Source organism: Calonectris borealis, chromosome 11, assembly GCF_964195595.1.
Source record: "Calonectris borealis chromosome 11, bCalBor7.hap1.2, whole genome shotgun sequence".
Lineage (NCBI taxonomy): Eukaryota > Metazoa > Chordata > Aves > Procellariiformes > Procellariidae > Calonectris > Calonectris borealis.
In genome coordinates, this window is record NC_134322.1 from 3,355,663 (window position 1) to 3,371,527 (window position 15,865).

General features: G+C 50.3%; 1 protein-coding gene across 1 annotated transcript in view; it reads left to right on the plus strand.

Moving 5' to 3' along the window:
* Positions 1 to 15,865, plus strand: part of IGDCC4 (immunoglobulin superfamily DCC subclass member 4) — a 103,154-nt gene that overhangs the window by 27,676 nt on the left and 59,613 nt on the right. Inside the window, exon 2 of the mRNA XM_075159783.1 lies at positions 9,431 to 9,760. Within this exon, the coding sequence (XP_075015884.1) occupies positions 9,431 to 9,760 (330 nt within the window). The remainder of the gene's footprint in view (positions 1 to 9,430; positions 9,761 to 15,865) is intronic.

The window sequence follows — 15,865 nt, forward strand, 5'->3', positions numbered from 1 at the left end:
ATTAATTTAACTTTTAAATGGAAGGGCTTTGTATACATGTGAAAATATAATAATGGACCACTATGAAATGAATGGGTTGGGTCGATGTTCCAAAGCCACAAAGCCTCGTAAAGATTTGTTAGATGCAAAGATCTTTGTAATTAAGTGAAGTAGAGCAATAGGAAGAGGGTATTTTTGTGTTGGCAGCATACTCCCTTCACTGGTCTTGTTGCAGTAACTGGGCTCCCTTTTGACCTTTCCAGGGATGCACAGCTCACCTGCTTGGACAGATGCAGTTGGGTTCAAGCGTGCTTGCTCCCATGTGACACTTTTCTCAGAAGAGTATTTGGACCATGACCCTCCTAAAGCTTTAGAGCAATGCATCCTGAGAGCATATTACAAAGTATTTCTGTCCGAAAGGCAGTTCTAGAGCTGTTTGTAGCTGTTGAGACTGGTCTAGGCTATGGGATGGCCAAGCCTGTGCGCAGCAGCTAGCTCCAGGGCATTTCCACTGGACTACGCGTGGATGGAGCTGAGCGTGCCCTGCCAGTGCTCATCCTGGGACCTGATGCGTACCGCGACTTGCGGGACCCTACTGCGCTCCTGAGCCCAAGCTGGGGACTGACCATGACACTGCGCACCCCTTCCCTGCAGCCGGGTCTGTGCAGGGTGTGAGGGGGGCATCGTACCCTACCCTTTGACGCGGGGACGGTGTGACAGTCTCCGAGTGCAGCCTCTCGCTGCACGCAGTGCCGGTCCGGCACCCAGCTGCTCATGAAAGGCTGGGATCTGCTTAGTGACAGGGTATGATCTGAGAGTCCCTTGCTGCCAGCTGGATAAATATTCCTGCAGCAGTGGGAGATGCTGCATTATTAAATAAACTATCTAGCTTGCTTACATGCAGAATTAGGATAAGGCTGCTTCCCACTGGCGAGCACTGCTCGGTACTGGCACCGCTCTGCTGTGCGTGGATATCACGTGTTAATAAAATGGTCTTTCCAGCAGCCCTGGCGATAGTTTTAGGAGAGAGGCTACATGGAGGCTGAAGGTGTAACTTTCTTACTCTTAGCTCGTTCGCGTTGCCATTACAAGGCGGAAAGTTCCAGTAACATCTGGTAACTGGGAAGGGAATGTAGGGATCTTGACCCCTCCATCTCACAGGCCTCATTACGCTTGAGTGGAAGAATGTTTTCTGTTTTATTGTGCTATGGGGAGGCTGAAGACTTGATGCACAAGGGGATTTAGGTGCCCAGTTCCTCTTTCAGCCTCCTGTTCTGTAGAGATCATGGGAGTCGGGTGCTCCGACCCCAGAGCTCCTCCCATCCTGCTTTTCAGTTGCTGAGCACCCAGAATGCAGGCTTCATCAGAGACCTCCGTCTGGATTTCTTTCTGGGTCACCACTTGCCAAGTGCAGTTGCCCTAAAAAGAGGCTGAAACCAAACTATTGACTTTTAATTGTCAATGCATAAAGTTTCCAGGAAGAAAGAGGGCTTTGTGCTGCTTTAATGGGGACACACTGAAGTATAGTCGCTCTTTGAATTAGACAATGAGAACGTAAAGATTTTCTATGGCTCTAAGAGCATCTGAAGAGCTTCAGCAGAAGGTTATGTTGAACAGAACAATGGCACAGTAGTTGGCTTGCTGAGAGGTAAGAAAACCCTTTGGAAGTAGTAACTCAAGTTTTTCTTCAGTGCTGTTCACTCCCGATTAAATGAGATTAATTGTGCTGTTGAGTTCCGCGAGTTCAGCATCCAAAATAAATACATAAATTAAGGCAGGCGACAGTGCAGAGGCTCAACTGCAGTTTGAATTCCTGCCACCTCCTGCGGGATGTGGAGGAAAGAGAGGAGCCCTTTCCTCTTACCGCCTGATATCCCGCAGAACACACACGACGACCGAGCGCTCTGCTCGCCTCATCTGAGCCGCTTTCCTTGCTGCCGGGAAGGTTTTCTTTGGCTGGAGCTCTGCAAGGTGCACAAGCCAGTTCCAAAATGCCAGATGTGTGTGGAATAGGAAATGCGCTGGCCGGGCTCCAGGCTGTGGGACCTGCAGCACAACAGCGGCTCCCCAGGAAAATCTCCGGCTGCCAAGAACTAGAAGTGATGTCAGCTCTGGAAGTGTGTCAGATTAGAAACCCTTGTACTTTGCTCTCTGTGAAGTATTAATCTCCCAAGGCCTGGGCTGTATCGGGTCCTGGCTGGCTTGGTGCAACTTTATTTGTTTTGGGCTGGAAGTGTTTGAGGGTTTTCGCGTGAAGGCACTGGAAGCTGTTGGTGGTTTAGCTGCTTTGGGTTGGGTCTTGTCCTCGAGTTGATCCTGGGGCCCCACTCAGCTGTGCTAAGGATGGGCCTCCCCTGCCTTGAAGTGAGGGTCTAAGCCTTGTAATTGCTGGGCTGGGTGTTTGTAGGAATAGGCTGGGGTTTGTAGGAATGATTGTGCCTTGGGATCTTGTATGTGCCTAAATCCCTTTGTCTTCCCCCAGCTGAATCAGTTTGTTGAAAAGAAGATAGTACATCTCCTTCAAATACTACCCTTCTGTCTGCCGTTAGGACAGCCCTTTTGGGTGGTGGCTTGGTTAGTGACAAGGTTGTGGCCATGATGGGGAGCTGTTGGGGCTGTCCTCACACCAGCCAGAGCAGAGCCTAAGCTGTGCTGCGCAACTGGGTTGGGTTTAAATGCTGAGTTTATGGTAGTGCTGCATTTGGAGCTGGGACATACATGTCTGTCTGAACCAGCACGGCAGAGCTGTGTGTCCACGTGGGGATGTGCCATTCGGGAGCGGGCAGTGAGCTCGCTCACGGACCTCGCTCAGGGATTGTGGATCAGCTGATTCCAGCTGTGCTAGGTGCTGTACAAAACAAAGAAGCATAGATACATCAGCGCACAGAAATGCATCCCTTTTGGTTTATGCCTGTATGTTTTGTTTTTAAAGTAATTACTAAAACACAACACATCCTCCTCTGAACAAAGCCATTTGTCTCCTGTTGAACAGTAACCTTTTATTTGCTCGTGCTGTGTAACAGAGCTCAAGGACATGTTTACTGCTGATAGCCAAAATTTCACCAGAACAAGCATCTCCCTTGTCTAGGTCTTTCCTCCTCGATTTCAGTTGTTACATCCCAGGGAAGGGAAATAACGCTATGTACAGGGAGACAAGCGGGGTTTTGTGCTGTTCTCAGCCATGGAGTGCAAGTTCCCAACAGATCTATGGGCTTGGAGTATTGCGTGTCTTGGATGTGAAAACACTGCTCTGAGGGTCTTGCCTCTGACCAAGTAATTGCATTGTCAGGAATCTCTCAAACCTCGCTGTGTTGCTAGCTCACGCTTCACCTGGTTATTCATAGTTTTGAAATTACAAAAACAAAATAATTGATTTTTTTTTCCTCTTTGCTCAGTGGTAAGTTGGGCTGTTCCTGCCTCCATTTGATGTAGGGGAGAGGAAATCAGAGGAGTGGTTTTGGCTGTACGTTGAGATGTGTGATTTGGGAAGGGAGACGTTGGCTGGTTTAACGTGGATTTTCGGATGCCTGCTTTGGATCTGGAATCAAGCCTGCTGCTGGCAGGGGCTGTGCTCCCATGGAGGGCAGAGGACAGCTTTGTGCCTTGAAGATTTTACAACCTTTGTTCATCCGAAATGCCCTGGTTTTTATGCCACGCAACAGGAGACACTTTCATTTACTTCACTGGGCCTGGACACTGGAGATGGATGGCTGCCTGATGGAAGTGAGGAAATAGATGGGAGGAAAAGAACATTTTTCTCCTGGGCTGTTTTTGCACGTAATGTAGCCTGGGGATTAGCAACGTGGGAAAGAGTAAAAAACCCCTGCAGAGCCTGGGTCAGAAAATATAATTTTCATGGGAACAAAATGCTTTTAACTTGCTGCATCAAAGACCCTCCATTTCGGGGCACGCTATACGTTTCAATACATCTGCATTCTCCCAGAACTCTGTGCATGCACATATATGCAGTCTATATTTATATGTAAGTATGTATTTGCACATACATTTATAATCTTGAAGCCGGTACTGCCTGTCTTGGAATAGCTCAGCAGTTTGCTGGGCTTAGTGGGGTTTAGTATGAACTCTGCTGGTTACCTGGGGCTGGATGGGCACAGACCGCACTGTTCCTCTTTCCTCGCAACTCACCACTCTGCTTTTGGCCCCTTTTCCCCCAGAGAGGTATTTTGAGATGTTCTCAGTTGTGTTGGGTCATTTCTGGGTAGTTGGTAGACGGGCAGTTTTGTGTGCTGTGATGTAAAAGCCTGCTTTGAATGTATATGTGATGTTGCCCTCCGTAGGGCAACGCTGTATAAGGTTCCCTGGCCTCAATTTAGAGATCCATGAGCTGAAAACTTCCAGTTCTGCCGGGCTTTGATGCTTGAAACTGCATCCAGGAGGAGCCAAAAGCAAAAAGCTCTCCGGCTCCAAAGCACAGGTCTGCAGCTGAAACACCTGCCTTGAACTGATATGTGAAAAGACCTTCTGGCTTCTGTCTCGGAAGCCCACCTCTGTGTTACTATTGACGTCTGTTGGAGTAGCCGTATTAGCTGTGTGAGGCAAGTGGCTGTTCTGTGTAGTCTTCACTACATTCATTACAGGTAAGACGGTGAAGGTAAGCAGGAGGCTGCGCAAGCGTGTCGCTGTGTGTTTAAACAGGGTCGTATCCATTTCTGTCACTATACGATGAAGAATGGAGGTTGGAAATAGTCAGCAGCTTCTGTAAGCACTTAACATTCCTGATTTCATTTGTCTTTGATCTCACTTGAAGTAATTTTACTCTCTTCTGATCCTTTCCCTTGAAGAGGCTTTTATCTCATTGTCAGGCTTGCTAATTTAGTGTTTTGAACCAGACCTCCTCCTACGTTTCCAGAGCCTGGAAGGTATTTTTTCCTTAATCAGGGAGTGTTTATACAGTTCTTTGAACATCTTAGGAAAAGAGTCGTGATGCGGCTTTTTGCAATGCCAATAGGTCCTGGGCCCTGCTGCTCCAACCTCTGTATGTGCAAAAGGCCTGTCCCCAAAAATTTGCAGTATTCTGGGGCCAAAAGGGCAGGAAGAGGGATGGATGATTCAGATCAGATCTGTGCTTACCTGCTAGAGCAGCCTGGTGTCAGTTGAGGGGTTCGTTTGCCCAGCTGGAAGCCTCCCCGGGCTGCGTTAAGGGACAGACAGCGATGGGTTGTCACGTGTGTTTGGCCTTGTCATGATCTTTTGCCAGGTGCTCAGTTTGAGCCCTGAGGGTTGTGAGTACATCTGGGGTTTTATTTGGCTTTTTGGTCTAGAAACATCTTTGGTGCTCCTGAAATAAAGGGCAGTGGTTTGAGTATGGTCATGAGCTCTCACCATCGCGTGGAGTAGACACTTGCAAGTAGAAACACACTGATACCCTGGAGGTTGGTCGCTTGTAAATGGTTCCTGCTGTTACTGGGTGGATTATGTGGTTGGAACAGGTTTCCAGGAAAGGAGTGACTATTGCTCTTTAAAGGTGTTGTTCAATCATGTGTTTATTGGTGTGAAGGCATGAAAGAAGGCAACCTCCTCCTGCCAATATCCAGTGAGATGGTATTGTCATGACCAGCTCAGCAAGCACACCAAATGTTGATGATAGAAACAGACCACTCTGGTTGCTCGTGGAGGATCCTGTGCTCCTGGTGTTAGTATGTTCCTTGGTGAGTGTGCTCCTGGGCTGTGGCAGAACAGTCGCCTGTGAAGTCCAGTTTCAAATGCATTTCTTTCCAATGGTCGTTTCTCCTCTTGCGGTATAGCAGAGAGACACCTGAACCAGGCTGTCGGGCCTGGTGCCAGTCTGGCACTGAATTTTGTAACTGGCCCTTTTTTTTTCTCTAACGTACCAACCAAAAGCTTGGATGCAGGTAGGTTTTGACTTTGGGGAAAAGAGCTGGGTGATACTTAGGGGTATAGAAACATCATCACATGTTTTTAAAAAGCAAATGCTGCTTCTGCTCTGGTGCAAAGTATGGAGCTGTGTGTTCTTACTCTGCTGCAAGCGGGTTGAGTTGATTTTTAAGGAATTGAAGTTTGAGAGGCTGATAATCGCTTCTTACTGACCTGCGCTGGCGTGGGAAGCGGCATTGCAGATCTCTGCTCTATTCCTGGCTGCCTGAGCCAGCCAGCTGTCCCCTCGCACTTCACCTTTTGAAGAGGAGGAGTATTTTCAGCAAAATGCCATTTTAATTGCCGTCTGAAGAAAATAGGACAGATATTCGGGCTGTTTCCCTGAGTGATGAACAGGAGTGCCTGGCATGGAGCAGGAGCCCATGGAGAATCTGGAGGCAGGAGGACAGCCCGTGGGTGTGGTGACAGGGGGCACATGGGATGCCCGGCACACAGAGCCAGCTGATTCCACGTGCCTGTGCACACCCAGCCCTGCTGCGTTACGGGAGGGTCGGTGTTGAAGGAGGGTAGGAGTAGGAACAGGCAGCGTTGATGCCCATGGTGCTGGTGCTGCACAAGAGCTGTCCGAGGCGTGTTGATGTGTCGCTGCTGGCAGTGACGTGTAAAGGGGGAGCCGAAGGGAAAGATGCAAAGAGAAAGCTGGAGCCGTTGGTTGAGGGGACCAACTTGTGACCTGCGTTAATTCCTTGTCTCCTCAGTTTCTACTTGTGCTTCTAAAGACAAAAAAATTAAGGAAAGGCAGAGGATTAAGACTTTAACCAACAAAGTTTCAATATCTTTTGAAATAAGCTCTGCATCACATGCCTCAGCCTTTGCCTTAGCAGCCCTACCTCCCTGGAGGTGGTGTTTACACACAGGCTGCCTGAGCCCCGGGTGACATGCTGCCAGGAGCAGCTGCTGTGGGGAGATCCCTTCAGAGAAGTGCCTGGGTTGCTGCTCCTCCATGGGTGGGGGTTCTCACCACAGTGCTGCAGCTCCCAATGTGCCTCCTGTCCTTAGCTCAGCTGAGTTTTCCCCAGCCTCAGACTGTTAACCCTCTCCTGTGTTTGGCCATTCACCTTCTGCACGTGTGTGCTCGTAACTTGCGTTGTGCTTTATTTCTCCCTATTTAATACAGTTTTTTTGTACCGGCTGTCTTGGATGGAAGGCTTCCAGTGGCAGTGTCTTTCCAGAGCATTTGGGGCAGCCTTTCAGCTTCATCTTTCCCTACTTCTAGCCTCCTGTGGAGCCAGTGAGTGAGTTTTGTAGCTTGCTGTGATCCTCAAAGGACTAATCTTCCCTAGGAGACATGAACGGGCAGAATTGGTGACATTTGGTGACAGTCTCTGCATGGTGGCATTGCTTAGCTTGTTCCCTGGCTTGAGGGGGCCAGGCAGCAAGGGACCTGCCAGGGCTGTGCTGGCTGACAAATCCAGAAATTACACTGAGATGCACGCACATTGGGAGGTCGATGGCATCTGCTGCTCCTCGCTGTGCCTCCTTCCTGCAGACTGAATTTGCGGCCCAGTGGAAACATCCGTGTGGGGAAACCCCAAATCCAGGGACTTGCAGGCAGCTCCACGACGGCGGTAGCTGCCCCTTTGTCGTGGAGTACAGTGCCTGGCTGTTGCGCTGGCTGTGTAGCATGGTGTGAAATGGGCATCTCTGCATCCTGCTGGGGTTTGGCTTCAGGCGATGGGAGATTGTCCTCTGGACATCCTAGTGAAGATGAGGGTTCTTGGGGCAGGGTCTGTTCTGTCCCATAATGATGGCAATCAACAGGCAGGGGACGGGCAGGATTCTTGTGTAGCCTCCTCGTCACTGAAGGGACATAGCTGGCAAGATCAAGTTCTCGGTGGTCGTTCTGCAAACCAGCAACGATGGCAAACCTGACAAGTTCCCATCCCCGCGGGCTTGGGTGGGCACTGGATCAGCCCCGCGTGCGGGCAGGGTTAGGCCCTTCCTTTCAGGGTTACCTGCCGTTTCCGGCACACGTCTTGAAATAATTCCATCTCCCTGCATGTGTAATTTTGCATGTCATTGCCCCTAATTGCGTGCTTAACACACTCTCTTTTAAAATGCAGCCCTTTTATCAGCAGTAGGTAGTAGCAGGTTTAATAGGGTGTTTGAATTCCTATAAAATTAATCTGTAGCCTTCTGCGATAGGAGACAGGCAGGGAGCCATGTGGTTCATATCCAGTGTTGATAAACTTGTTATAGAGGCAGGAAACATTTCTGATTGGAGCAGTGACAAAATAATTTGGAGCGGAGCCATAAAAAGCGTGGATGGTGATGGTTTGAGCACAGCAGAGATTGAAATTGCTGGTGTGTGGAAGCAGCGCTGCCAGCTAACATTGACTTAGTGTCTCTGGAGAACTCTAACGGCAAATGCATTTTATTAATGGCAATATTCTTTTAGGAAATGCTGAGCCTTGTTTCAGAGGTGGAGCTCTCCTATGAGTATGTGGGTTTGGAAATCGGCCAGACCAAGACCTGTTCAGCATAGCTCGCTGCTGGTCACTGCTCTGGCCTCCGGCTGCAGCAGGCAGGTTGCCTAAGGGCATGTTCTGGGTAAGACATGATGTGGCTGTGCATTTGCAGCTGGAATGTCCTTTCTCTTCTAGTGGGGAAAATGCATCCATCCATTCTCATTCTGGATTCAGCTGTATGGCATAAAACACTCAGAGACAGCAGGTCACATTTTTAGCCATTCTTTTGTTGGCTTTCCTTTGAAATGAGTCTCCCAGTACATGAACGTCAGCAGCAGACACTGCCTTTCTGGGTTCCCAGCTGGGCTCCAGCTCTTACTGCCAGTTCCCCCTGAGGGTGTTGTAACCCATCCTACATCTCCTCTGAAGGAGTTTGCTGCTTTGCTGTCTAGATCTTGGGGCCTTGGCCTGGCCTTGTGGCTGCTGGTGCCCCTGTAGTGCTGTGCTTACTTCCTTGCCTGGGATTTCTGACCATGACTGCGCTCCACCATCGCTAACTACGGCAGCCGCAGGCTGGAGTGGGACTTGCGGAGAAGCACTGCTCCAACCAAGTTGCGATCACTGGCATTGGGGCACCAAGCGGGGATTGAACATCTTTGCTTGTGCTTAGCTGTCTTGTGGGGGTTGATCAGCCTCAAAGGAAGCTCTGGTATCCAGGCGGGTTGAGGGGGAGCCCTCGCTTCTGTGGGCAGCTGTGGCAGGTGAAGGAGAGGTTGGGCCCTTGCTGCATCTTACGTGCCTGCTGTTGCTGTCTCTTCACCTTCTTCCAGTTGTTCTTCTCTGCTTTAATCCAGCGTGGAAAAAGCAAGTGTGGATAGAAGGGGTGGCTGCTGGGCTCCATTGGGGGTGGCAGAGATGATGCGGGTTGTGCTTGCAGCCCCAAGGATGTGTGATGGACAATGTAGTGCACAAGTGTAATGGGAGGTGCTGGTCACCTAACAGGGCTGAGTTTCATCTGTTATCTCCAACCACACTCATGGAGAACCGTGCTTCCTTTGCTGTGTAAAACTGAGATGTGATTAACCAAGGAAAGCAAACCCCACTGCAATGCTGTCTTTTCTTTGCAGGGAGGCTGTTGGAAGGGGATTCTCTGGAGCTGAGCTGTAGTGCTGGTCCTGCAAAGGTGATACTGGAGCCAAACCAAGTCGTGGTTTTGGACTGTAACCTGGCCCCTGTTGAGCAGGTGATCAATATCACATGGAAGAAGAATGGGTTTCCATTAGTGGAGCAGGAACATCTCCATGTGCTTCCGAATGGATCGCTCTTCATCTCATCCCAGGCTGTGGCAAAGGACAGTAAATATCCTGAGAGGGCTGGCGCTGAGGGTAATTACTCCTGCGTCTCTCATAGCTCCCTAGGGGCTGTCACAAGTCAAACGGCTGCAGTCAGATTTTCAAGTAAGTGTCGGAGTTTTTTTGTTGATTTTCTTTTTTTCCCCTCCTGGTGTTTATACAGACCATCTGCCTCCCAGAGGGTTTGAGATAAAGTGTCTGTGAAGTGAAATTCTATTAATGATGTGTAGGTGGGATTTGGGATAGTCCACAAATAAGCAGTGGTGTCTTTCTGTTATCCCACTGTTAACATCCTGCGTAACTCTCCCAGGTAAGTGCCATCAGCCATGAATTAAAAACAGGACCCTCTTCACTCTCCAAAAGGCAGTGCTTATTTTTGCAGAGAACTCAACACTTCACAGCCCTGAGTGCAGCACTCTCTGCCTGGGGAGGTGGCTGTGGAGGTCTGGCTGTGACAGCTCTGGCTCTCCTGGCCGAGGCTATGATGGGCTTGTTGCCCCAGTGACATAGATAAGGAGCACTGCCTTAAATCTGTGAGCACTGGCTGAAGCTAAGGGGCTGGGTGATGGGGAAGTGGCTGGGAGAAGGCACCCATTGCCTTTCCTCTACATGAGTCACCTCTGGATGGTGTGTGCAGGAATGCACCCGCGTTACTTGCGTGGGGACAGCTGGAAGGACTGGCTGTGTTTGGGACGGGGCCGCTTCCATTGGTGTGCTGTGTGCTCCCAGCTCAACTGAGCTCTTTATCCCGTTCACACCCCAGAGGTGGCAGTGGGTGGCCTGCAACTCTGTCCAGGTCAGGATCTGCCCTGAATGAAGAGTGTGGATACACTGATAAAGAGTTAATCACTGAGAGACAGTCAGGTGGACGTGGGTGGTCGCTTGAGGGGCAAAAAGCGCTGGGAGCAAGCCAGGCTGTACTCAGCGGGTCCAAGTTCCCCTTTGTCCCTGCTCTCAGTAGCTGGCTTAAATCTTAACACGCTTCTAGGGGCACCTCCTGCTCTCCCCATTTGGAACGTCTGGTGACTTTGATGGCTTTAGTGTGTCTGAATATGGCCTTATGAAAATGATAAAGACTGTGAACGTAGCTGGGAACTGATGCACCAAGGGAGGCCTTGGGATCTTTCATCTTCTGCCCTGTGAGGTCCTGACGGACAGGATGTTGGATGTTTCCCCTTCCGATGGCTTTTGTTTGTGAAAGCTTAGCTCTGCCTTTAGCACAGCGAGTAGCGGAAGAGCGGGAGCTTAATCTCTGGCAAAATGACTTATCTGATGAGAGCCCCGGCTGGTGACTGTGGTGAGTGGGAGTGTTGAGGCTCTCTGTGTGCTTGGTGAAGTGGAGGGAGGTACCAGGATGCCAGTGGGGACAGATGCACTGAATGTCAGTTCCCAAACATGCTCATCAAAAGAAGCGTGACCAGCAGGTCGAGGGAGGTGATTCTCCCCCTCTACTCCGCTCTTTTGAGAGCCCACCTGGAGTACTGCCTTCACCTCTGGGGCCCCCAACACAGGGGAAGAAGGACATGGACCTGTTGGAGCGAGTCCAGAGGAGGGCCATGAAGATGATCAGGGGGCTGGAGCACCTCTCCTATGAAGACAGGCTGAGAGAGTTGGGGTTGTTCAGCCTGGAGAAGAGAAGGCTCGGGGAGACCTTATAGCAGCCTTCCAGTACCTGAAGGGGGCCTGCAAGAGAGCTGGAGAGGGACTTTTTACAAGGGCATCTAGTGATAGGACAGGGGTAATGGCTTTAAACTGAAAGAGGGTAGATTTAGATTAGATACAAAGAAGAAATCCTTCACTACGAGGGTGGTGAGGCACTGGAACAGGTTGCCCAGAGAAGTTGTGGATGCCCCATCCCTGGGAGTGTTCAAGGCCAGGTTGGATGGGGCTTTGAGCAACCTGGTCTAGGGGAAGGTGCCCGTGGCCGTGGCAGGGGGGTTGGAACTAAATGATCTTTAAGGTCCCTTCCAACCCAAACCATTCTATGATTCTATGAAAGCTGCAGGGAGGAGGTCATAGCCCTGAGCAGAAGGGATGGCAGCTCTGTGAACAGGCTCTAGGTCTGACACACTGGATTTGGCTGTGCGCATCAGCTCAGCTGCCTCCAGGTCACCGTCGGTCTCTTCTGGGTTCCCTGGTGAATAGTCAGCACAGTTTGGGAAGGAGCATGGAGGGGACTTGGGGAGTTTGATGCTGAGCAAGGAGTGGTGAGAGGAGGGCAGAGACAAGCAGCTGTAGCTTCCTCAGTAGCTGGTGAATGCAGTAGGTGCTACTGGGTTTGCTCAGATGTTCCCGCAGGTGGAATTTACCCCATCTCAGCATAGTGCAAATCTCTGAACTCCAGGGGAAACTCCAGACAATGAAGAGCAGTGCGGAGGCTGGGACAGACAACTGTCTACATGACAAAGCTCCACTTGGTGTTGGGACTGTCTTGTGAGGTGAATATCTCTTTATAATGGAAGAGATGAAAGAAAGGGCTCTTCAAGCTGTTTTTCCTTTCGGTCTCTGAGAAAAACACTCCAAGATCTGAACTGGTGAATCTTTGCACAACATTCAAGAACAAAATTCCTTTGTATTCAGGAATGGCTCCTGGAGCTATTTTAAATGTGTGAGTGCCAACAAATGATTCCTTGACCTACCGAACAAGTGAGATTAGAAAATAATGCAAATACAGTAACACTTCTCTCTAGTACAGTGACTTATGTAAATGTTAATGAATGCAGGTGCACAGCACGCCATCAGGGCCGGGGTGCTTTTGCACTTGCTCAGAGCTGTGGTAGGTGAAGGCACAGAGTAGATGTCCTAACACGGCCTTTACACCATGATGTATTTAACCTCTGGTACCCCAGGCAGGGCGGTCTAGGTTTGGCCAAGCGCATGTTTCAGTCTGTGAGCATTGTGCTTTAGAAACCAGCACTCCTGATGGCAGGTGGAGCTTTTGCCAGATCAGGAGAAAATTTTTGACCTTTGCAACACGTCCTCCTTTTCTGCTCAGAAAATGTTTAGCATGCAGCACCCACAGATTGCTGGTCACCCATCCCTCCTGTTCCCTCCTTTCAGTGATTTGTAGTGCCAGATAAATAGCTGGTTCCAGTATTTCATTAAGCGAAGGGACCCCTGAGGGCTGTGAAGATGGAGTCGGGAATCCTGCACACAGATACTGTCTGGGGAGGTGGGAGATCTGGAATAGAAAAGGCATCATTAATCCAGGAGGTTTTATTCGGCTGCTCCTGCCAATCCCAGCCACCGTGAATTAGGATATATTTTCTTTTAGGGATGACTTGTGTTGAAGTTTGCACCATGCCTTTTAGCTGGTGGCAATGGTTTGTGCCTCTGTTATGGACCTGGATTTATTGTTTGGTGTCTCACGCGTGAGAATGGTGGAGACATCTCAAAACCAGGAGACTGACTTAAATTGCCTTTCCCTCCCCCTGGGTTTTTCCAGAGGAGCATACATAGGTGACGCATCTCTCCATCCCATTCTGGGTTTCTCCCAGAAACGGGGAATTTCAGGTGAACTCTCTCCTTGTGCATACTCGTATGTCTCCTTTTATTACCATCTGCACGGGGAAAGTGCTGCTTCTGTGGCTCACACGCGCACCTGACATAACATATTCATTTCTGAATGGAGAGCAGCGAGGGAATTGATTAATGAAATGCATCTCTCGCTTCGATTTGTTTTGTGGGTTGGGCAGAAGCACTTGCTACATTAGCATTCAGCTGGTGCAAATGAGGATTGTAAAGGCCTTTTTTTTTCCCCCCTGCCGCTGAGTACAGTAGTCTATCCAAGGCTGTTTACGTGTAGATGGAGTTTTTCTTTGTGCTGATTGCCCTGGGCACTGCTGATCAGTACGGAGCAGTAGAAGAAAACCTGTTCAGCAGGTGGGATGTGTAATCCCTGCCATCAGCCCGTGCTTCTGACCCGCAGTGCGTTTTCTTCCCCGGACTGGGGGTCCATCCATGGTCGGCCGTCCACACCTCGTGGCAGCGGTGGCCGTGGCAAACGAGGAGTCTGTGATGGCTTTTGGCATGAGCGTGGCTGTTAAGTGAACAGCTGCTCAGGCTGATGAATTAGGTTTGAGGGTCTCTTCAAGCCCTGCGTGCTCCCATGTGGAAATACCAGAGACGTTATTTTAGTTGTGGGAAGGTGTAGCTTTCTACCTGTTAATAACTACATTTGTGAAGATTTGTTAAAGCTGTTAATTTAGCTTAAACATTTTGTGTGAGGGAGGTTCTAGAAAATTACAGTAATTGTGACTGTCAGATGAAGACGTTTGCTGTGCCTGGAGGGAATGGGCCTGCGCTGCGTGGCTGCTGGCAGCGAGCGCGGGAGAGGGTTGGTGTTGCTGCGCCTGGAGGGACAGGCCGCCGCGGGAATCAACGCACATGGGCTCTCGCGCGCCGCTCTCCACAAGGAGAATCTCTCTTCTCCGTGACGCGCAATGTGTCTGGGCTTTGAGGAAAGGCAGACTAGGATTTACTCTTATTTTAAGGATTTATTTTATGAATTTTATGCTATTTATTTTGTGGATTAGGTGCATAGGTGAGTGAAGGCCAGTGACTGTAGGCAGAGTCAGGCTGGGCAGGGAAACCTGTAGCAGATGCCTGCACAGGCTCTGGACCACCCGCAGGTGTGACTTTCAGATGCTATTTCGAGTAGGTGGGGAACTGGCATCTGTGAAGAGGCAGGAGCAAGCCCTGTACGGGTCAGCTGGGCAGCGCAGGTCCTGTGCTGCCATATGGCCCTGCAGGCCGAGCGCTGTTCTGGCTCTGCCTCCACCGCGCTGTCGGGCCGTGGCAAATCGCTTCCATGACTTTCTGTGCGTGTTTCCCTTCCACCCCCCTGGCCTGTTTGGAGGTGAGCTGTTCAGAGACGGGTCGTCTGGGTGGTGTACGTGATCTCAGTGGGGGCTGTAGTTGCCCCCATCTTAGAAATACCTAGTAATAATTGTAAAAAAAAAAAAAAGGGGACGAGCACACGGAGAGTCTGGGGGCAAAGCGCTGTGGGAGAGAGCAGCAAGCCCATTTCAGAAGGCTGAATTCCTTGCATAGACTGCATTTTCTGCCTGGGGTGTAGTGTTGCTGGCTGGCAGTCTTTCCAAGCTCACGGCCTCCTGCACGGATCAGGCTGCTGGGAGAGGGGGAGGGTGCTGTGTTTCACCATACTGCAGTCACCCCTGGGCTCGGGGCTAAAAGCCTTGGCACATACGGCTTGGCTCCAGCTGGGTTTAACATGTCAGCGGGGAGAGAGCTGCGTGCTCCATTCCTGGAGGCGCGGAGCCTGGTGCTTTGGCATGTTGCTGAGGGCAATTTGCTGTAATGCTCTTCACCTTCTCACCTGCAGTGGGTAATTTTTACTGAGTGGCCTATTAAGGTGTTCAGGGTAATCAGCGCAACAGGCCTGGGAGGTGTTTTGTGGCTCGGGATGGCTTTGCAAGCTAAACCCTAGCTGAGACGTTGAAAATAATGTGGAGTATGTATCTGTCATCTTTGTTTCCCTTTTCCCCTCAAGCATCTTCTTTCCCTGCCTCCCTGTGTGAAAACCTCTCACTTCGCAGCACTTCTGCAGTAGTCCCTTCCATCAGAACGTGTTTCTGGGAGGAGAACAGCCCCTCCGAAGGATCCCTGTGGCCCTAGGGTGAGCAGTTTGTTGGAGCCTGTCTTGTGCTCGCTGTGACCCGCACGCGCGTCTGTGCAGTGCATCAGAGTAGCAGGACCTCCTTTCCAGTACTTCCACTGCAGGCTTGCCTTGCTCTGGCTGATTCTCTTTTTTCCTCCTAGTGCCAGCTGTTTGCAGCACAACTCTGAGCCTAGGTTGGGTCATGCTGTAGGTGCTGGACATGTTCTGCCTCCTCCATTCCACCCTGGTATCCCTTGGGATGAGAGAGGAAGAACACAAGGGATCACAGCGTGCTGTGGTCCTGGCCCCAAGCTGATGCAGAGGGGCTTGTGGAGCAGCGATGGGCCTGGCCAGCAAGTCTGTCTCTGCCTGAGCCTCGCCAGTGCTCAGATCCAGGGTTCTTGTTTGGTCCTGCATCAGAGAAACCTTTTCACCATTCTCATCTTGTTTTGGTGTTGCTTTCTGTGCACAAAAGATCCCTGTTCATGTTCCCTGTCCTTTCCTTCACTGGGGAGGCTGCAGGCTGTTTCTTTCAGAGGTGATTTTTTTCAGTTTGTCCTGAGCAATTCCCACTATCCCTATCCTGAGCC